Raw genomic sequence first — 22368 nt, forward strand, 5'->3', positions numbered from 1 at the left:
GGAGGCACTCCATATGCCAGCTAATCAAGGGGTGAGATCAACCAGGTCAACCAATTCCACAGGTGAATACCATCTCATCAAATCTAATGTTGCCACCAAAAAGATTGAATACCAGGAATGTATTTATGCAGACTTGTAAACCTAAAGTCCACTTTAATGTCTGAAGCAGACATCAAATTTAAAAAAAAAACTCAAATACAGTGCATTTATTACAAATCATTACGGTATTTTGAAATGCAACCAGTGTCAGTAGTTTGTCTTGTTATTAGTCTCATGTAATCTCCTACACAGCAGCACTCAGACTTGGAGAGGGTTGGCAAGCTAGGACAAGCAGCCTGCAGACAAAAGGAGAAAGAATAGTAATCACTCAACACAATGCTGCTGCTCCTTTATTGTCCAGTCATCAGGTTGGGGATGTGCTCTTCACCAAACTAAGGTTTAGCAGCTGTAGTGGACAAGAATCTAGCTATTCTGTCTGGCAGGGGTGCTGGTATCACAAGGATCGCAAGACAGGCTGAAAGGAATTAGAAATCCTTTATTAGGGGAGACCTATATGTACAGTATTTCATCTCTGTATTCAGCTTCTTGCTAGTAGTTCATCCATAAATAAAAACATGTTTCCATGTATAGTTTGTAACTCTGGGGTTGATTTACTAAAACTGGAGAGTGCAAACTCTAGCACAGCTCTGCATAGAAACCAATCAGCTTTCAGGTGTTTTGTCAAGGCTTAATAGAACAAGCTGGAGTTAGAAGTGGATTTGCTACCATGTACAGCTCTACCAGAGTTTGCACTCTCCAATCAACCCCAATGTTTTTACATGGATTGGGCATTTGTTCCTTAAACATACAGGTTCTGCTTTTTGATTTTGCTTTTCTTATCTTTCCAGCTCTGTGCAATGCTACCAGACAGGGACTGTCAGCTTGATAACAGTAGACTATGTACAGTCTCTAATGACAACAAACAGCCACAATGCTCTTGGCCGCAGAGGCAATGTAATAAGGGCCACTTAGTGTAATAGAAGGGAGCTAAAGAGTGTTTTATTATTCATGGCAAGACAGCGGTATTACTAAACTCAAATAATGTTTTCTAATAATACTGACAATACTGACAGGTGTGTATTTCACTTGCAACTTATTTGCACTTTAAAAGTATTGTTTAATGACACTTGTAACCTTGTGATATTCACAAAGGTGGGTATGTACGCTTGTTGAGAGGGGAGGTGCCGAGAAGGCCACTCAAGGCTCGTAGCTCGGCCGAAGCAGAATCTGCCAAAATTGAAAGTGGAACTTTGCCCTAAAGGGAAATTTCCGCTTGTTTGCATCCCCCCCTCCACTGCAACATTTGGCACTTTTTGGGGGGGAGGGGGTACCTGGTTTTAACAGGTACCTGCTCCCACTTCTGATGTCAGATCACCACGGCGATCTTTACGGAAGATTGGCCACCTCCTCATTCCCCTCGCAGCCTTCCGGGACACATCATAGGTCCGAGAAGACTACGAGACCATTTAGAAAGCAAATGTTTCCCTTACCTAAGATGCTGGCGCTTACCCCTGAAGCAGATTGAAGAATCGGCTCAGGTGAGGACATTGCTGGATCCATGGACAGGTAAGAGTCCTTATACTAAAAGTCAGCAGCCACAGTATTTTTCGGGGGAGACTGGAGCTCCTCTTTAAACTAATCTCATCAGATTTTTCTCTCTTTTATTCCCACATAATTGGCAAACTCTGCAATTGTTCATATATAGCCCCTCCCATTTTACCTGCTGTCAGTTCCAAATGTATGAACAGCTTTTGTGAATTGAGGTTTACCTTTCAGTATAAGGACTTCTGCAAATTAATGGAAAGAAAAGAAAAAAAAAAGAGCCATAATCTCCTAATATGTATATCTATTAGCATTCTTTTACTGGAGTGGAGTTCTCCTCTAAAACAGTAGTGTCACTGGAACACTCAGGCTACCTCTGTTCTGTTTTGCTATAATACGCAAGCATATGGTTTTATTTGTATGGAAAATTGTGTTTGCTCTCAGCGATGGTGTGAGTCCATTAATTGAGGGAGCTGCACATCTCCTATCAGCAGCCCGAAGACATGAAGAATCATTTTTCCTCTTTCCACGCCATGCCATTATATCCACATCAGAGTTAATCTTTACAATTTATTAGCTATCAAGTTTTCCACTGATTTGTATCCTGAAACATTGCTGCTTTCTGCTGGTAGATTGTACAATAATATTACATATTGTAATATAAAATGTACTGTGTTGCATCAGCATCAATACAATAAACAGTATTCACACAAATACAATGCAACTTAATGGTTATTATATAATAATATCAATAATAATAGATATATAGTTTATCTAGTGTTAAAAGTGAGCATTATGATACAATTGGATAGTTTTGCCAGCCACTGGGAAACGTATGCAGTATACAGAGTGAAAGGGATTTTACAATACTTGTAATGATGTAAAGATGAAACAGACTGCTGGGTGTTGAAAACATATTGCTAGCACATTTTAATCTTCTGCAATAAGAGCCATCTTTGTTGATGTTCATTCAGCAAAGTGGAACCTTTCCAAACCTCAAGGGGTCAGGCAAAGTGACATCCTGCCTTCATGTCACTTTGCCTGATGAAGGGACCCCACTAGTTCTAAAGCGTTCCACTTTGCTGTATGACAGTATGAACGATTGTAAATAAATATGGTTCTTATTGCAGAAGATTTAAGTGTGCTGACAATTTATTTTCATCCAATTACAGTTGCTTCAGCACCTTGTGCAGAGGCGGCTCTATAATTGAGCAAATTAGGTGGTTGCCTGAGGCCTCACGTTCACAGGGGCCTCGCAGCTGCCTAATTTGCCTACCTAATTTGACTAACTAGCTTTTTTTCTGTACTGTTCTGGAGGATGAAGAGCGGCCACAATGTGAGCTGATGACCGGCGATAAGGCTTGGGTCAGCTTAATATTTCCGGTGGCTGCACTGCACTGGAAGGAAAGGCGGAGTGATATGAACCACACTCCGCCTCTCCCTGCAGACTGGATGTATCCTTGGTGGCAGTCGCACTCGGGAGAACAGAGCTGTGTGGAAGTCTGGAAGAAGAGCGACGCCATAGCCTGATTGACTGCTCACTGTGGTCATCACTGTGCTGAACTGCTGTGGACTGTAGAAACAGCAGTGAGTGGAGAGAAGTTGTACAGTGTAAGCCACCTTGGAAAAGGTAAATTATTGATGATTGGCATTTGAACTGGCAATGTTGCAGGACAGAGGGCTTGTCTATTAATGCTGCTTGAATGTGGGTCTCTCTGTGACCCACATCTAGATTGGACCATCTCTTATCTGGTTTGAACTGTATGGGGATGTCCCTTTGCTCAATAGATGGGGATATCTCTTTGTTAAATATATGGGGCATGTTTCTTTGCTGGATATATGGGGATGTCTCTTTGCTGGAAACTATGAACTCATAGTTCATAGGATGTAAGGCTCTTAATACATGCAATTTATACAGCTAATTTTTATTGTTTGAATTATTTTTTCCATTATGAGCGTGAGTGCGGCCTCATGTCTAAGGTTTGCCTAAAGCCTTACAAATCCTAAAGCCACCTCTTCCTGGGTGTCCACCAGTCTGGTGTGTGATGAAGATATAGAAATCTAAAAAGAACCAGTTGTGGTTGAGACTTTGGGAGCACAACCAAAACAATGCAAAAACAAAAATAAAAGAGTATTGCAAAAAATGTATAAAATTCATAAAACACAAGGAAGATAGCTATGCCTTTACCGTCATTAAACACTTATACAAACTGTCCACTCCATTTGACATATGGAATGTCCAAACATTTCACATTAGACAAAGTAGATGGCTTCATGTGAGCTGACCCAACATATTTCATTTGAACATCTTCTTCTGGGTTTGGAGAGAGGAATAGCCTCATATTTATACAAACCAAGTGATCAATAGAGCCCAATAATACTCTGGGGTGTACACCTTCCTTGTGTTTTATAGATTTTATACAATTTTTTTATAGTAAACCTATAAGCCTTTAAACAGCATGAAAAAAATAGTTTTGTTTTTGCATTGTTTTGGTGGTGCCCTCAAAGTCCCAAGCACAGCTGTTTTTTTTTTTTGTTTTTTGTTTTTTTTTATTTGGGGATGTTGGCACCTATGAATTTGCAACTATCCTGGTATTTTGCTGTGTGATGAAGATATCTCTCAATCACACAGACTGTTGGAGGTGTCACACTCAGCTTCAGTTATCTTCCAAAGTACCTAAATAACTTTGAAACCAGGGCCACTTAATAATATGTCTTTTACGTTCATCCAGGACGCTGGTACTTTTGTAAGCATTTATAAGCAGGGCCCTCCTAACCCTCTTTTTTAACTACTTTGTATTTGTAAAGTGCTGCACAAATTATGAATAGCTCCCATCCCTTGCAGAGCCCCAGGCATATGTGTGAGTATTTCAAACTGCCTCCTGGGATGTCTATGTCACACATCTCAGGAGACCGTTTGTGAGACTCCGCACAAGTGCAGATACGTCTCTCAGGGACCTGCAATGTGTCTGGGCATACACAAACAAAATTAACAAGGAGAAAGGGGAGAGAAAGGAGTGGCGACCTTGCTAAAGCGGGTGTAGGTCCGTTTTAAAGAAGTTAAAGATTTGCTTTGACCTAAATTGGTTGTTAACATTTTAAAGCTTTGTATTTCAGCTACACTATAAAATAATGCAAAAGAAAACATCCGCTTTTAAATGTAATTGAAAAATTTTATGCAAAACATGTAGCAGGTTAAATAGGGGGTCTGTAGTTTTTAGTAGGTCAGGATACGTATAGACATTCTAAGAAGGAACAGCAAAGCGCAACCACTGTGTGTTACTGCAAAGCTGGATGCAGAGCCTTTTGCCAGATACACACGGGCTGAATAACATCCAAAATCATCCGGCACAGTAGAAACCGGACAGCTCCCTGTCTGACAGAATCAGGTCACACGACTGGCTTCTGTCAAATGGGCATACTGGAAAACCAGCATTTGATTGGCATCCGATCAGCACCAATGGCTGCAAGCACTGACCTGTGTGTTCTGGCAGTCCCCTAGTCAGACGGAGATTGCAGGGGGGGGGAGAGCAGGGGGAGATTGCTGTATTAACATTGCTTGTGTTAGTACACCGATCTGTCAGTTTTTTTTCATTTAGCCCACTGGGTTGAACAAAAAAAACTCATAGTGTGTACTAGTCATTTAACTGGTTCTAAAGGCTCAAGGTTTTTTACGTTCATGCATTCTTTTCATGAAGGTAAAAAAACCTTCTGTGTGCAGCAGTCCCCCCAGCCCCCCCCCCCAATACTCACCTGAGCCCCATCCTGATCCAGCGATGTCCAAGAGAGTCTCAGCTTGCCAGGGACTCTCCCTCCTCAATGGCTGAGACATTGGCTGAGCCATTGGCTCCTGCTGCTGTCAATCACAGCCAGTGAGCCAATGAGGAGAGAGATGGGGTGGGATTGAACCCAGGCTCTGTGTGTGAATGGACACACAAAGCAGCAGCTCAGCAGCATGCCTGTTAGGGTGTCTCCACAGCAAGCTGGAGGGGCCAGGAGTGCTGGCAGGAGACCCCAGAAGAGGGAGATCGGATGGTGCTCGGTGCAAAACCACTGCACAGAGCAAGTAAGTATAACATGTTTGTTATAAAATATAAGTATATAAATAAATATATGTATATTAAAAAAAACTGATTTTAGTATCGCTTTAAGCCCAGTGCACTCAGCGGGCTGAATGAAAAAAACCTGAGAGGTCGCCGTACTAACTATGCGATTGTTAGTGCAGTAATCTCCCCTGCTGAGATACTGTGTTCTGATAGCTGCCACTCTTCCCCCCGCCAGATCGCACTGATAATTGCTCACAGCCATTGGCCGAGAGTGCTGGTTGGATGCTGGTCAGATGTGGGTTTTCTTTCATGTCCCTTCAACAAAAGTCACTCGTTAGATTGTCTTCTGTCAGACAGGCAGCAGTACACACTGTGTGAATGTCAGCTGGCCGATATTCAGATTGTGTGTACCCAGAATTAGTACGTAAAAAAGGCAGGCAGATCGATCTTGATCACATATATAATTATTGCTCGTGGAGGTGCATAGCCAACATGTTTCAGTGCAATTACAGTGTCCCCATCATCAGAGCTGTTTGCTTGGAACTTTTGTTCCAAGCAGATGCGGGGGGGCTGATGATGCGTGAGACGTGTACACTCAGCATCAAAGATAAAGAATACTGCACAGGCACCATGATGTAGATGAAACATCTCTGAGCCAGACTTTAATCCAGGTAGTAGATGTTAACCCAGGGTGATGCCTTTCAAGAGAAGAAAGGAAGATGGAGGCATTTTCAGAGGGAGCACGGTGGTCTCTCTGAGAGGTAATAAATATATGTGAATCTTACTCATATGAATTACATGTGCTACATAAAAAAATACAGATGGTGTGACAACCAGTTTTAAAGGTAACAAGCGGTGATTTATATGAATGGCCTTGAACAATTGTGCACCTGTGGGGCCTGCCGTAATAATCTTCCCAATTCAGCCCACATATAGTTATGAAAATGATGCTGTAATATGGATATATCAGCTTTGTAATAAAATGTAGGAAAAACCTCCATGTGCAATAATGATCAGACTGGTACCTTTACATAGCCGGATTGTTGCTGAAAGTGTTGCTTAGATAAGTAGCAGCCAATTTAACAATCTCATATATATCCATGTACGTGGCTACCCACGTTGATCCTTTGATAGAAACTGAAGACCTAATTGCTTCTTGTTCAAAGACCATGTTTTATTAATCTGTGCTCACAAATGTCCTTTGAAAACATCAGCTTTGTTTAGCTAATAGGGTCATGTGATGTCAGCATGTGATGTATGCTGTGCAGTTTTCTCGTTTGCTTCTGTTAATTGACCAGAGGAGATAACAGTGTTTTCTTGTTTCCTTGGATAGGCATCTCTGTAAGTGTGTCAACGTTTAATCTGGTTGCCATATCTCTGGAGAGGTACAGTGCAATTTGCAAGCCATTACAGTCACGAGTGTGGCAAACAAAGTCACATGCCTTGAAAGTAATTGCGGTTACTTGGTTCCTGTCCTTTACGATCATGTTACCATACCCAATTTACAGTACATTGGTGCCATTTCCAAAGTCTGAGAATGTGACGGGCAACATGTGTAGGCTGGAGTGGCCCAGCGACCTCACACAACAGTCATGGTAAGTGTGGAACATTAGTATACCATACATTTTTATATATCATGATATCAACATTCCAGCAAGAAATACATTCATTGGCACAGCTCAATTATTGTTTCTTCAGTTTATTTTGTAGTAGAGGTACATTACTGTAAAATAAATACTAAAGAGGCACCATTGCCTTGCCAATGCAGGGTACAGTGACAGTGTCCCAGTAAAGGTCCTCCCCCAACCCTGTATACTCACCTTGACTGTGTTCCTTTGATGTTCTTCTGAGTATGGGGAACATCTGACCTGCTGTCCTGTGATAGTGCTCAAACCTATTGCTATGACCAAGGAAGTGACATAACGTCTCCCCAGGTCAGCAACATTGCTGATTTCAGTGTTGGTATAGATGGAGTAAGGAGCAACAAGGAAGCATGAGCAGAGTGAGAAAAGGCTGGTCAGGGGTGTCCTTTGCAAATACAGTGTCACTTTGCTCTGCATTGGCTTGGCTTGGATTATCAAATGCTGCATATTTACCGTTTCCAGATTCTAGCCAAACATATTTTTTTGCTTGAATTAATGAAGACCGTGGGGAAGGGCTAGAATTTCTATTCGATTTTGTTGATGTCCCTAGTAGGGAGATTTTCCCTCATTTTCTGTGTAGGGCAACACAATCTCTGGGGTAGGAAGTGATGGTTGCAGTCAGTGATAAAATCTAAACAGAGGTTTCAAACTTCCCCCACCTCTGGGACAAGAAATAAGGTGAAATTCTTAAATGGTAACATAAACAGCAATGGAAAAACTCTAGACCTTTCCTACACTGTCCACAATGGAAAAAATATTTTGACTTGAGTTCCACTTCAGAGCTGTTCTATCAGTACAATTAATATAGTGTCTGCATAATTTATATTAGTTACCCCATGCTGGTAAATTAAACAATTTTATCAGCAATTAATATTGAATGAGTTTTACCTCCACTGTAATTACAATGCAGTATTGCTGTGCCTCCTGGTGTCCTTCATGGCTGATCTAGCCAGGCCAGTGGACTCTCATGCCATAGCACAGGACTGTCTATTCCCTGCCAAGTGTTTGAGTTCGCTGTCTGAGAGTGGGAGTGCGGCGGCACTGTGTGTAATGGTGATTAGCATCCAAATAAGAACTCATCAGCTGCCATAAGTATGCTTTAAATTTGCCAATTATCTCTTTAGCCTTAAATCCTCCAGTTCATCCTCTAATGTAAGCTAAGCTACTTATTAGATCTTTCCTTTTTCTAACACTTCTTTTGCCACTCCTATAGCCTCTCACACACATAAAAATTAGACCTGGCCAGAATGTCTGTTTCTGAAACATTTAGGACCTCATCCTGCCAGATCATAGTAAGGACATTAGAGAAAAGCGTCATTATGGTCACTTTCATTAGCCAGTGTGGTCATTTTATGACTGCATTTGCTGTCCAAGTCATGCAGTATGTAAGTGGATATCTAGAGGCTGTGGGGTGTACCACATATATGGATCAATGCATGGCAAATGCACTGCAGGGATAATTTGTCTGTATATGAACATTTTTAGATGATCACAGTTAGTGAGGTTAAATGGCTGTGTACAACAAAACAAGGATCCATATACAGTTGAAAGCTACCTTCTCCTTCTGTCCCTCCCAGCAGCATTCAGTAGCTGCAAGAGGAATATGTTCATTATGCTATTCGAAATAAAAAAATTTGAAATTCTGAACCATTTCATTTCATTGTGGCCTGCGACTGGTTACCAAATCACCCACGTGGCCCTTGCTCTTCAAAGGGTTGAGTGCCCCTCATGTACAGTGTTTAAAAAGAGTGAGAGAGGGCCCAATAAGAGTGCAGAATTTCTAAGAGTTTCTTGAAGTTTTTGATGCAATACAGTCCCAGTCTAAGAAACCTTTGGATGTGCTGCACATGGACATCTAAAAAGAGTGTTTCCCTATTACAGAAGAGCTATCACCATTGTCCTCAGGAGACAGATGTAAATACAAATCTTCAAACGCTATATAAAGCTTGAATTTCACCTAATTCCTTCTGAATCACCCAAAATTCAAGGTGTAGGTGAGCCTAGACAAAAGTTGGTTGAGAAATTGAAGGAGCCAGGTGGAAAAATTGTTGGCCATACAGTGACTACATCCTGTCAAATTCAGTAACTGTCCAGGTATTTAGACAACCTGTCTGAACACAATAGTCAGCAGGGGAGAGAATCAAGAAACAATTGATTTCTCTCATTAAGCCAATGGGAGCATACAGCTACTGACACCTTCGAAAAATACTAGTTACCTGCCTGCCTTTGCTTTCTGATTTACTGACACATGCATTCAACTTGACACTGATTTGCATGCTTGTTCCAGGTCGATGACTCGAAAAGTACTGAACTAGCAATAAAACCTGACAATTAGCATTTTAGACAGCAGAAAGGTGGTTAGAAAATAGCAGCTTATACAATACCTCACTACCAGTTTCCTTTAAAATAGTATAGGTTATCTTTTCTCAATATATCCAGGGGGGGCTGCAGTAACATTGCATAGTGCAATGATCCCTCTGGCAGTTAATGGTCAGCATTGTCTCACAACTTGAAGTCCATGTTTTCCAGTAGAACTCAACTACTCATTATCTTATCCCATGTTCTGGTGACATATGCACTTTTTTTACCAGTACCACAAAATTATTAGAAATGTTTTTCAAATGATCCCTTATGTTTTTACATGACTGAGATCAGTTATGAGTCTTTTTTTTTCTGTGATTTATTTGCTGCAACTATTGCTATACATTTTCTGTCCTAGCTAGAAGCACTATTTGAATTTGTCAAAAGTACCCCACCTGGAAACTGCGCTGTACAGTGTACTAATGATGCCCTAAAACAGCTGTCTAGTCCACAGAGATGCTACCCATATTAACCAATCAGTCTCTAGATGTTAGCTCTCCAACATGGGAGAATTTCACCAGCACACCGAGGATCACCAATATGGGTCCAAAAGTTTTAATAAACGATCACATAGTTAAAAAAAGGCAACGTTTCGGAGTCTGTGACCTGATGAAGGCACTGCAACACCCACTTATAAACACAGCCATTTTTAATGCAGGAACGTGTGCGTTTGGATTGTACACTTGCATTCCAGGCTCTCCAACATGACTCAGACTCTCTAATATGACTCCAACATGATACAGAATACTCCACTCCTGTAAAAACATAGTAATAATATATGAATGATCTCCACTCCTGGGCTTTTCTTTATCTTTCCAGTTTAAAACCTAAATGAACCATCTGTTTAGATCTGCCAGGTGCATCAAAACAAAAAGTGTGCAATGTTTTGCAGTTCATTTTCTTTAGAAAGCAGCCACTGTCTAAGTAGAAAAGCCTGTCCCCTGCCAGTATGTTGCAGAGAAGGACCAGTAGTCTCTCTGCAGAGGTCTGACAGGCACCCTGATGAGTCAAAGCTAGAATTCTCCAATAAGCTAGAAGCATGAGATTTACTGATTGCAGAAATGTAAGTCTGACACAACATTGTTGGACCTTTGCAGAGAAATCACTGCTTCGCCGATTTAGGGTGTAACTAAAGGCTCACAAACAAAAAACGTTTCCCCCTACTCTAAGTGATTGTTCCTTTCTGTTGGACTGGTGCCATGCAGTGTACATTATTCTTGGCATGCTGAGACTAGAGTTAGGTGCCAGAACCAGTATCCCCTGAATTGGTATAGCATCACTTCATCAGTGACCACCCAATGACCATAGACAGAAGATTGTAGCATGACTTGGATGAAGCAGCAGCAGGGGACACAGCAGTGATGAGACCCTGGAAACATCATCACTGGTTGCAGGGGTGACATCATGTGTAAGTATACTGTGTATGCTGTATGTACTTGCACATTATGTCAAGCATTCACCCCACCAATGAAGGTTTAATTCAGCCTAAACCTGAAAGTTCAATTGGGTTTTAAATCATCTGACAGTTAAAGTACACCTGTCAGTACCGGCATATGGGGCTCCCACGGCAAAATCAGAAATTACATTTGCCAGCTATGTTTGGCTTCTGTGCTTTTTGCAACATAGTTACAGGTCCAGAACAAGGCTGGAAAAAATGAAAATTGAAAGTCTATTCTTGTTTCAGAATAGTGACTTGGAAATGATCAGGGTCCTTTTGCACAGGCCATGTCCAGTCTGCTTGTCTGTGAACAGATTCCCTGTTGAATTGGAACAGAAGATGGCTGTCACTTTTGTGATTTATAGGCGGTCAGATAAAAATGCACTTGCATCCATTTATATTGGGCCACCTTTGATCCATCATTTTTAGATGTGCAAAAACTGAAAAGGAAACAGTTCATTTCAGTTTTTTTGGGATATGGATGTAAATGCGAATGTAAATGGGCGCAGGTCTGTTTATGTCCATCTACCCAAAGACGTTCGTGGAGCTTCCGATCAGGTTATCCTTCAAAAACAAAATGTGAAAGGAGCTTTAGCCCTGGTTCACACTGATGCCTTTCTAATGCTGTTCATTAAACTGCAATACAAATTAATAAAACATGAGTTTCTATGGATCCCGTTCACATACATGCGGCTGCGATCCAATTTTGCAAAGGGTCCTGTGCAAATTTGGTGCGTTACAAGGCAATTTTCAGGTCCATAGACTTCAATGGAAATGATTTAAAATTCAAGCACATTTTCTCCCCATTCTTTGCTCTGTTCACACAGCACAGAAAATGCAACTGTATCCAAATTGTGTTCAAATTGCATCATAACCATATTGGAACAGCACGAATCATCTCTAATGGCATCGCACTGCAACCTTCCCTTGAAATCATACTGAAAAAACTGATCCAAATGGCAGCAGTGTGAACCTAGGCTTAATGGCGAAGGCCAGGTGGCTAGCATTTCCAGGAGAGCTTGGTGATGACAACCTCAATATTTCTTTTAGGACAGCTTTCCTGTAAATGGTCTATTTCCATATGTATTGAGGGAAGTTCAGGAGAAGACTATGTCATGCCCTAGGAGGGAGTGATGTCGGAGGGTCTGGTACACTTGTGACAAGTTACTTCTTATAAATCTGCCTTTCTGTATGCTGTTGTTATTCCTAAGTCACTAATAATTGAACAATATCTCTGATTTCTAGGTATATCTTCCTCTTGTTAATCCTGTTCCTTCTTCCTGGGATTGTAATGACTATTGCATATGCATTTATATCTTTGGAGCTGTACAGAGGAATCAAGTTTGAGGTGAACCAAAAGAAAGGTATGTACTGCTATATACTAAGGAGAATTAAAGAGGATCTAGGACCCCATTCACACCTGAGTGTTTTGTAGCTTGAAGCCAAAATGCTTGAGGAGCAAAAATTGATTATTCTCAATAGAGATGGTTCACATCTCCACTCCAAGTCGCCTGAAGCCAAATGCCTGGAGCTTAAACAAGTTCTGGAGCTTTTTTTTGTAGCTCAAACTGGGCAGATTTGCTCATTTTTTGGCACGTTTTTATTCCCATACAAATGACTGGTAGTGTGCGATTTGCGCATTTTGCTGCACAATTTTCAGCTCAAATGAAAAAATTTAAAAACCTAGTAATAATATATAAATAAACAAATGTAAAATAAATAAAATAGTTACACAAATAAAAATCATAATAAATAAATAAACTATAATAATAAATAAATACACCTTAACCCCCAACCCTAAAATAAAAAATATATGAAATAAATTATTATTAGTATTATTATTAGTATTATTATTATTAATAATAATATTATTATTATTAATAATAATAAAAACCCAAACATGTACCAAAAGTTAATATTATTATTATTATTATTATTGCTAGTATTATGATTATTATTATTAGTAGTAATAATAATAATAATAATACCGTATTGTTATTATTTTATTTATTTTGTGTTAGGGTGTTTATTTTATTATTTCTATTATTATTATAATATTAATGTTATTATTACTTAATATTATATTAATAATAATATTATTATTAATAATAATAATTTCGGGTTTTTTTAAGGGTCAGGGGGTTAAGGTTAGGGGTTAATTATTATTTATTTAATATTACATATTATTAATTTATTGTATTTATTTATTTAGGATTGTTTTCATTTATTTGTATATTTATTTTACATTTACTTATTCGTGTATTATTATTATTATTACTATTAATTATATTATTAACACCCCAACCCTGAAAAAATAGAAATAAATAAATAAGAAGACGACCATAAATAAAATATTAACCCCTACCCCAAAACCTAACCCATAATCCTAACCTTAACCCCAACCTCTAATTCTAAACCTAACCTAACCTTAACTCCAACCCCTTTCCCTAACAAAAAAAAGAATATTAATAATAATAATTATTATTATAATAAAAAAAGAAATAAAAGCTGAACAAATAATGCACCAGATAATATTTTTCTCTATTGGCTAATAAAAAAAACACCAAAGCTCAAACACGCCAAAAAACATTGTATAAAAAGCGTAAAATCACATACAAATTGTGCCCATAACCACGTGCAAAAATGCCTGAAAATCACTCAAGTATGGATGCAGCCCTACTACTGTAGATGAACTCAATAGATAATCTTACTAGAAATGTTTGTATTAGGAAAACAGTTTTGTGTATAGTTTGTAATTATCTGTTCATAAGGGCAGCCTTTCATTATCTCATTAGTAAAGCCTTCCTGACAGCAACGGAGATGTGGCAGTCTCCAGTAATGTCAAATGCCCACAATCCACCTTGCAGCCAGATACTTTGTCCTTTATGCTTAATGTGGTAATAAACCCAAAAGCAAATATTTATTATATTGCAGCTTACCATCTCTCAGATGTGAAGGCTGCATTCATTTTCTTTTTTAGGCTTTCTTTCTTCTATTTTCATCTGGTGATCCAGGCAGCAAATCTGATTTTAAAAGCATGAGCTCTCCAGCAGAATGCATCCGTTTACATTGACAAACCTTTCAACACAGACAGGGATGGTTAAAACGATCACCTGTTATTTATTCATGTAAAATCTTTATCCCAACAGGAAAAACTGTTTGTTGTAACTGCTTAGAAAGTGTGATCTGGAGATTGGCTTCAGTTTGTTAGTGTATTTATGTCTGCTAATACATTTAACACTACCCTCCCCCCAGACAGACAAAGCTACGGTCCAGCAGTTCCCACCTGTGCTCATTCCTGGTGTCTCACTAATGCAGGCGTTGTGTTACTGGCCAGGTCACCAGGTGAAAACAGAGGGGAAAAAGTCTACAAAAAGAAATCTAATGCAGCCACCACATTTAATGATTGGTAAGCTGCAATATAATACATTTTAGATTTTGGGTTTATGTCTGAGCTGTAATGGAGTTCAGAGCAGTGTTTTTATTCATTCCAAAATAGAAGACATTTATTAATCAATAATATACTGTTATATGGAAATGCTGACATTGCTCCAGTGATTTATGTAAACAGTGATTATTAAATGACAGGCCCACATTAACCCCTTGATGCCGACATCACACAAATATGCGGCCTCACAGAACTGGGCTTTTTTCAGTGGGGCCGCATATTTGCATACCTGTCTTTGTGCTGGGAGCACTGTGCGGCACGCTCCGAGCACAAAGACCATGGTGTCAATGATAGCCCCAGGTCCCGTTCTACGATCGGGACCTGGGACTCTTGATTCAGGGTCACATGATCGCTGTCATAGCCTCTGATTGGCTATCACAGTGATCAGTCACTGTGCTGCCCGGCCCCCTTGCTTTTTTCTCTCTCTATCAATGGAGAAGAGAAGTACATTGTATCTCTCTAACTCCTGGCATAGAGAGAAAAAAAATGTTTGTAAAAAAAAAAAAAAAAAAGATTATATAATTAAATAAGATAAATAAAATAAGAAATAAAGAAAAAATACCTAGATCAAGGTTTGATCTAGTTCAGTGCCGGGGTTAGTGTTTGGGTCAGGGTCAAAGGTCAAGGTCAAAAGGTCAGGGTCAAAGGTCAGGATTAAAAAAATTGGTGTCAGTTATAGTCAATGTTAGTGTGTGTTTTAGGTAAAAAAAAAAAGACAAAAACAAAATGCACACTATTGTTTCTGGGCTTTACTATGGGCACAAACAACAAATAACATACACATATATTGTATCGCTGCGATCGTCAAGAGCTGGAGAATTTATTTTGGCTTGTTTTTTGTTGGTAGGATATGGTAGTAACAAGAAACACACAGCTAAAAATATTTTTTTTTTACTATTTTGGGCCAGTTTTCCTTTGATAATAAAAAAAATCAGGAAATATCCATTACCATTTACCACCAAATGAAAGCCCAATTTGTCCTGAAAAAAACACAGTATAATTCACCTGGATGTACAAAGTAGTTGTGATGATATGGACAATTTTACTAACACATGTCAACGTTGCAGAATTGTGCTTAGGCTTTTATATTTGTTTTACCCTTAGGCATGAAGGGGTTAAAGTGATAGTCAGGCTTCTTTGATATACGGTAGTTAAGAGATAATACAATACAACCAAAATTCACATTACTCTTAGGTCTCTTGCACACTGCAGCTTGAAAACGCTCAGTACAGCCTTTTTTTTAACTGATCTAAAATACAGCCCATTGTTTACAATGTGCCTGTACACACAGGTGAGTAAACAAGCACTGCGTATTAATGAGTAAAAAAAAATAGAAAAATCTGCATCTGCAGTTTTATTTGCAAGTACTCCCAAATACATGCCTATATGCATGAATACGTGAAAAATACGTGCAAATGCCACGCTTCCTGCTTGTGTTTGCATTCTCTAAAATATGTGCAAATATGAACAAGTGATCTACAGACTATGCTCTCATTTTTTCTACCAGGAACGCATGTTGCTCATACATCAGTGCAGTGTGCAAGAGGCCGTATTGAATACAACTGATAAAAGTGTTGCATAATATACAGTTCACACTGATCTGCAGTATGGGTACAGTTGAGTACCTTACTACCCACCTTCTTCAGCTGTGGATACAGGTTCTTTTTATTTATTTTTTCGCAATCCTGTAGGCTTCCACAACTCCCTGAGTTCCCACAAGGCCCTGGGCCCCTGGACACACCCAGGGATTATAATTCCTGCCTTCACCAGTCCTAAAAGACTGTGCCTGATGAGACAGTTAACTGGACGTGAGATCTGTAGCCAGATGTGTGGTCCTCCATCATTTTATTTGGTGTATAATTTGATGGTTTAGAGCACAATAACATGCAGCTTCAGGAGAAGACCCAGTCAATGCAGAGGGCACTAATTCTACTGTCTCCAGGGTACTGAGGTTCCATTGAGGTAGCCCTTCACCTGCAGACATTCACTCGGGTGTCTAGACCAGAGACTGATCATAACACCTACCTGTGGAACAAATCCAGGGCACCCTCCAGAGAGCCAACTGGACTACCAGAGATAGTCTACCTTCATGTGAGGGAGGTGTTGCGGTGTACATTTTCTGACTTAACTGCCTTTATTGGGAAAATGATTCCAGGCATCTCCCTGTATTGCAATAGTTGCATTACATGTTATTCCTTGTTCTGTTAGCATTGTTGATTGTTTCTGCTTTTTTTCAGTAAACCATAAGATGCACATTGCTATATATCCAATCATTTGGCTGATACCTCTACATTGCGCCACTATTTGTCCAATTTGTTATTTAACCCCTTCCTGGCTGCTGCCAGTGGCCCTCTAAAAGGGTCTAAATTCTGAGAGGTGGAGTTGCTTGCAGATCACATGACTGCTGTGATTGGCTCTCACAGTGGTCACATGATTGGAAACCCGTTCCACTAGCACCTGATCAGAAGCTGTGACCGAGTGCTATCAGATGGATGCTGCATGGGCAGGTGACAGGTCCTCTTTATGGAGACATTCGGGGTCTATTGAACCCCCAGTGTCTACCCTGCCTTGTAATACAACCACTCAAACACAGACCATGTTTGAATAGCTGCATCCTTGGCTACACTAGGTGAGTGACCAGCTGTGACCCTGCAAGTGACATAATGCACATCACTTCCAGGTTTATTAGCTGCGAGACGGATGCCCCTGTTTTCACCGGGGAGGCAATTTTTCCACAGTCCCAGGCTCCCCAGTGGAACAGTAGAACCCAGGAACCACCACGGGTGCTGCTGGCGGGGGGGGTTCCCCTTTGAGAGCCTCGTAAAGGGATCAGGTGGCTCTAAAGCCAGCCGATCACTTCCATTGGATGGGCCTTCACTGGCTTATAAAGCTGATATCAAACTCACAGTTGTAGCAACAGCTGTGAGCTTGTTTGGTTCAACCACTTATCTACCATGCCGTTTATAAATGTACCTTGGTAGACAGTTGTTAATAGAGCCCAATTAGATCACACAGGAGAGAAACACTCATTCTATAGCCCTGATTTACAGAGTTACAGCCCCAACCGCATGTAACATGTATACACCGCGTTCCAAATTATTATGCAAATTCTATTTAAGTGTCACAAAGATGAAATATTTTGTTTTTCAGTTTAACTCATGAATGGCATTGTGTCTCAGGGCTCTTTTGATCACTGAAAACAATCTCGGACACCTGTGATAATTAGATTGGCAGGTGAGCCCAATTTAAGGAAAACTACTAAAGGAGGGTGTTCCACATTATTAAGCAGAGCACCATTTTCAAGCAATATGGGGAAGAAAAAGGATCTCTCTGCTGCTGAAAAGAGTGAAATAGTTCAATGCCTTGGACGAGGTATGAAAACATTAGATATTTCACAAAAACGTAAGCTTGATCATCGCACTATTAAGAGATTTGTGGCTGATTCAGAGCACAGACGGGTTCATGCAGATAAAGGCACATTGAGGAAGATTTCTGCCAGATCCATGCATCGGATCAAAAGAGCAGCTGCTAAAATACCATTACATAGCAGCAAACAGATATTTGAAGCTGCTGGTGCCTCTGGAGTCCCACAGACATCAAGGTGTAGAGTCCTCCAGAGTCTTGCAACTGTGCATAAACCTTCTATTCAGCCACCACTAACCAATTCTCACAAGCAGAAACGGCTGCATTGGGCAGAAAAATACATGAAGACTAATTTTCAAACAGTCCTGTTCACTGATGAGTGCCGTGCAACCCTGGATGGTCCAGATGGATAGAGTAGTGGATGGTTGGTGGACGGCCACCCTGTTCCAACAAGGCTGCGACGTGAGCAAGGCGGTGGTGGAGTCATGTTTTGGGCCAGAATCATGGGAACAGAGCGGGTCGGCCCCTTTAGAGCCCCCGAAGGTGTAAAGATGACCAATGCAAAGTATGTGGAGTTTATGACTGACCACTTTCTTCCCTGGTACAGAAGGAAGAACTATGCTTTCCGTAATAAAATCATCTTCATGCATGACAATGCACCATCTCATGCTGCAAAGAATACCTCTGCATCAATGGCTGTTAAGGGGATAAAAGGAGAGAAAGTCATGGTGTGGCCTCCATCGTCCCCTGACCTCAATCCTATTGAGAACCTTTGGAGCATCCTCAAGCAAAAGATCTATGAGGGTGGGAGGAAGTTTACATCCAAACAGCAGCTCTGGGAGGCTATTCTGACATCTTGCAAACAAATTCAAGCAGAAACTGTCCAAAAACTCACAAGTTTAATGGATGCAAGACTTGTGAAGCTGCTATCAAATAAGGGGTCCTATGTTAAAATGTAACGTGACCTGTTACAATGTTTAAAAAGTTAAAATGTTGTTAAAAGTTTGATTGAAAAAGCTTTTGATTTCAGTAAATGTGCTGCAAACACAACAAATGACAATTTTCAGTTCTTTACAACCTATAAAGTGTTTTGAAACTTACTGTGCGTAATAATTTGTAACAGTGCATTGGAAGTTTTTTATGTTAAAATCCTGTTATCATTAGGAGGTTTGTTCAATAAAATGTGAATTGTACTCTTAATAGTTGATAACATGAGAATTATGCTGACTGTTATTTACATCAATTATTTAGGTAAATGAGAAAAATATACCGTATTTGCCGGCGTATAAGACGACTTTTTGACCCTTGAAAATCTTCTCGCAAAGTCGGGGGTCGTCTTATACGCCGGTACACATGTTAGGGGGGCTGCGGCATTAAGTACAGGGGTTTGCAGGGGCTGACGTCTCTTACCTGGATCCAGTCCCACGACGATCTGGTCCAGGAAGCGCGGCGTCTCCTTCAGTTCGGCCACTGGATGTTCGTGCGGCTGCGCGGCTCCGCCTCCTCACCGGTGATTGGCCGCCAGAACTGTAGCTCAGGAAAGGCACACAGGCGGCCAATCACCGGCGAGGGGGCGGAGCCGAGCGGCCCCGCGAAAATTGAGTGCCGGAGCAGCAGGTAAGTGCTCTGTGTAGAGGTGCTGCTGCAACCACATATGCTGGCTGCAGCAGCACCATACGAGAACAGGGTCAGCAAGTCTCAGTGGGAGGAATAGTGCCCCATCATTGGTGTCACTGATACCAATGATGGGGCACTATTCCTCCCACTGATACCAACGATGGGGCACTATTCCTCCCACTGACACCAACGATGGGGCACTATTCCTCCCCCCCACTGACACCAACGATGGGGCACTATTCCCCCCCCCCACTGACACCAACGATGGGGCACTATTCCTCCCCCCACTGACACCAACGATGGGGCACTATTCCACCCCTCACTGACACCAATGATGGCACACCATTCCTCCCACTGACACCAATGATGGGGCACTATTCCTGCCACTGATACCAATGATGGGGCACTATTCCTCCCACTGATACCAATGATGGGGCACCTATTCCCCCCACTGATACCAATGATGGGGCACTATTCCTCCCACTGATGCCAATGATGGGGCACCATTCCTGCCACTGATACCAATGATGGGGCACCTATTCCCCCCACTGATACCAATGATGGGGCACTATTCCTCCCACTGACACCAATGATGGGGCACTATTCCTCCCACTGACATCAATGATGGGGCACTATTCCTCCCACTGATACCAATGATGGGGCACTATTCCTCCCACTGACATCAATGATGGGGCACTATTCCTCCCACTGGTGTGCATTGGAAGAGGGGTAGTCTTATACGGCGAGTATAGCCCAAACACTACATTTTAGCAGGAAAAGTAGGGGGGTCGTCTTATACGCCCAGTCGTCTTATACGCCGGCAAATACGGTAATTTGCATAATAATTTGGAACACGGTGTATATATTTATAACACAGTTAACATTTTTCTTTTTTTTTTAGATTTGGATAGAGTGGGGAGAGATTAGAATACCTGTAAGGCTTTTTATTGTTGTCTGTGTCCCCTTTATGGAGATTCACTTTCTCCATTTGTCATGTTTACAGTTATCACGATAGAATATCCCAAATTTGGGGTTGCCTCCAGAACAGGAATAGACAGGAAATATTCCAGTGAGGAAAGTAGTTCTGCTGACAACCAGGGATTTCTTCTCACTTCCTGTTTTGGCTATAGGACTGGAAATGAAGAGAAATCTCCCCAAGGAGCAAAACAACCCCAAAAACTGACAGGGGTTATAACCCTCCCTTACTCAATCCAAAATTAAAAAAAAAATATTGCCTTTAGTTTTACTTTAATGTAACAATTTTCTTTCTCAATGTTGACAAATATTGCTACTACATACTATTCAGCATATAAACAACTCACCAGTGCAAGTTAGTGAACAAAAACTCTGCTCAAGTCTATCACCAACTACTGTATTTTTCATGCCATAAGATGCACTTTTTCCCCTATGAAAATGGGGGAAAATGTCTGTGCGTCTTATGGAGCGAATATGGAGTGGCCAGCCTGGTATTCCTGCCATTGCCATGATAGAATACCGGGCCGGCTGCTCGGCTCTTCTGTGCAGCAGAACCTACTCCTCGGTCCGCACCAGGGGCGGACTGACCAATCGGGCACTCGGGTACTGCCCGAGGTCAGTAGGGAGCCCCATGAGATGTCCCTGGTACCTTTCATAGGCTTTTTTGGGTGTGGTTTGAGTGTGGACGAGGATACAGGGGTCCAATGATCCCCTATTGCCCAGGGGGCCCATGAGTTGTCAGTCCGCCCCTGGTCCTTACCATCTTCTCTCCATGGTGCCGGCATCTTTAGTGTGGGCACCCGGCTGTAACAGCTTGCGGCTTCACAGCCGGCTGCCCACTGCACATGCGCGAGAAGTGCTGCGCTTTGTGAATGGTTTGGCAGTCTTCTGGGACCTCTCACGTGTCCTAGAAGACTGGGAGGGAGAACAACTCTGTGGAAGTGGGAGCGGGTACCTGTCAAATTCGGGTGCCCTCTCCCCCCCTTCCGCTCCCCAAAGGTCTGCAGTCTCTGGTTATCTCCTGTACTATGTCCGCATTCTCTGGTCATCTCCTGTACTATGTCTGCAGTCTCTGGTCATGTCCTGTAGTATGTCCGCAGTCTCTGGTCATCTCCTGTACTATGTCCACAGTTTCTGATCATCTCCTGTACTATGCCCGCAGTCTCTGGTCATCTCCTTTACTGTGTCCGCAGTCTCTGGTCATCTCCTTTACTGTGTCCGCAGTCTCTGGTCATCTCTTGTACTATGTCCGCAGTTTCTGATCATCTCCTGTACTATGCCCGCAGTCTCTGGTCATCTCCTTTACTGTGTCCGCAGTCTCTGGTCATCTCCTTTACTGTGTCCGCAGTCTCTGGTCATCTCCTTTACTGTGTCCGCAGTCTCTGGTCATCTCCTTTACTGTGTCCGCAGTCTCTGGTCATCTCCTTTACTGTGTCCGCAGTCTCTGGTCATCTCCTTTACTGTGTCCGCAATCTCTGGTCATCTCCTTTACTGTGTCCGCAGTCTCTGGTCATCTCCTGTACTATGTCTGCAGTCTCTGTTCATCTCCTGTACTACGTCTGCAGTCTCTGTTCATCTCCTGTAGTACGTCCGCAGTCTCTGGTCATTTCCTTTACCATGTCCGCAGTCTCTGGTCATCTCCTGTACCATGTCTGCAGTCTCTGGTCATCTCCTGTACCATGTCTGCAGTCTCTGGTCATCTCCTGTAGTATGTCCTCAGTCTCTTGTCATCTCCTGTATGATGTCTGCAGTCTCTGGTCATCTCCTGTAGTATGTCCTCAGTCTCTTGTCATCTCCTGTATGATGTCCGCAGTCTCTGGTCATCTCCTGTACTGTGGCCGCAGTCTCTGTCATCTCCTATACCGTGTCTGCAGTCTCTGGTCATCTCCTGTACCG

General features: G+C 41.6%; 1 protein-coding gene across 1 annotated transcript in view; it reads left to right on the plus strand.

Annotated features, from left to right (window-relative positions):
- Positions 1 to 22368, plus strand: part of CCKAR (cholecystokinin A receptor) — a 90449-nt gene that overhangs the window by 62475 nt on the left and 5606 nt on the right. The window contains exons 3-4 of the mRNA XM_089657794.1: positions 6961 to 7222; positions 12315 to 12433. Of these exons, the coding sequence (XP_089513920.1) occupies positions 6961 to 7222; positions 12315 to 12433 (381 nt within the window). The remainder of the gene's footprint in view (positions 1 to 6960; positions 7223 to 12314; positions 12434 to 22368) is intronic.

The sequence above is a fragment of the Staurois parvus genome, unplaced genomic scaffold (genome assembly GCF_062004578.1).
Source record: "Staurois parvus isolate SC_StPar_1 unplaced genomic scaffold, SC_StPar_1.0 ptg001028l, whole genome shotgun sequence".
NCBI classification, from domain to species: Eukaryota; Metazoa; Chordata; class Amphibia; order Anura; family Ranidae; genus Staurois; species Staurois parvus.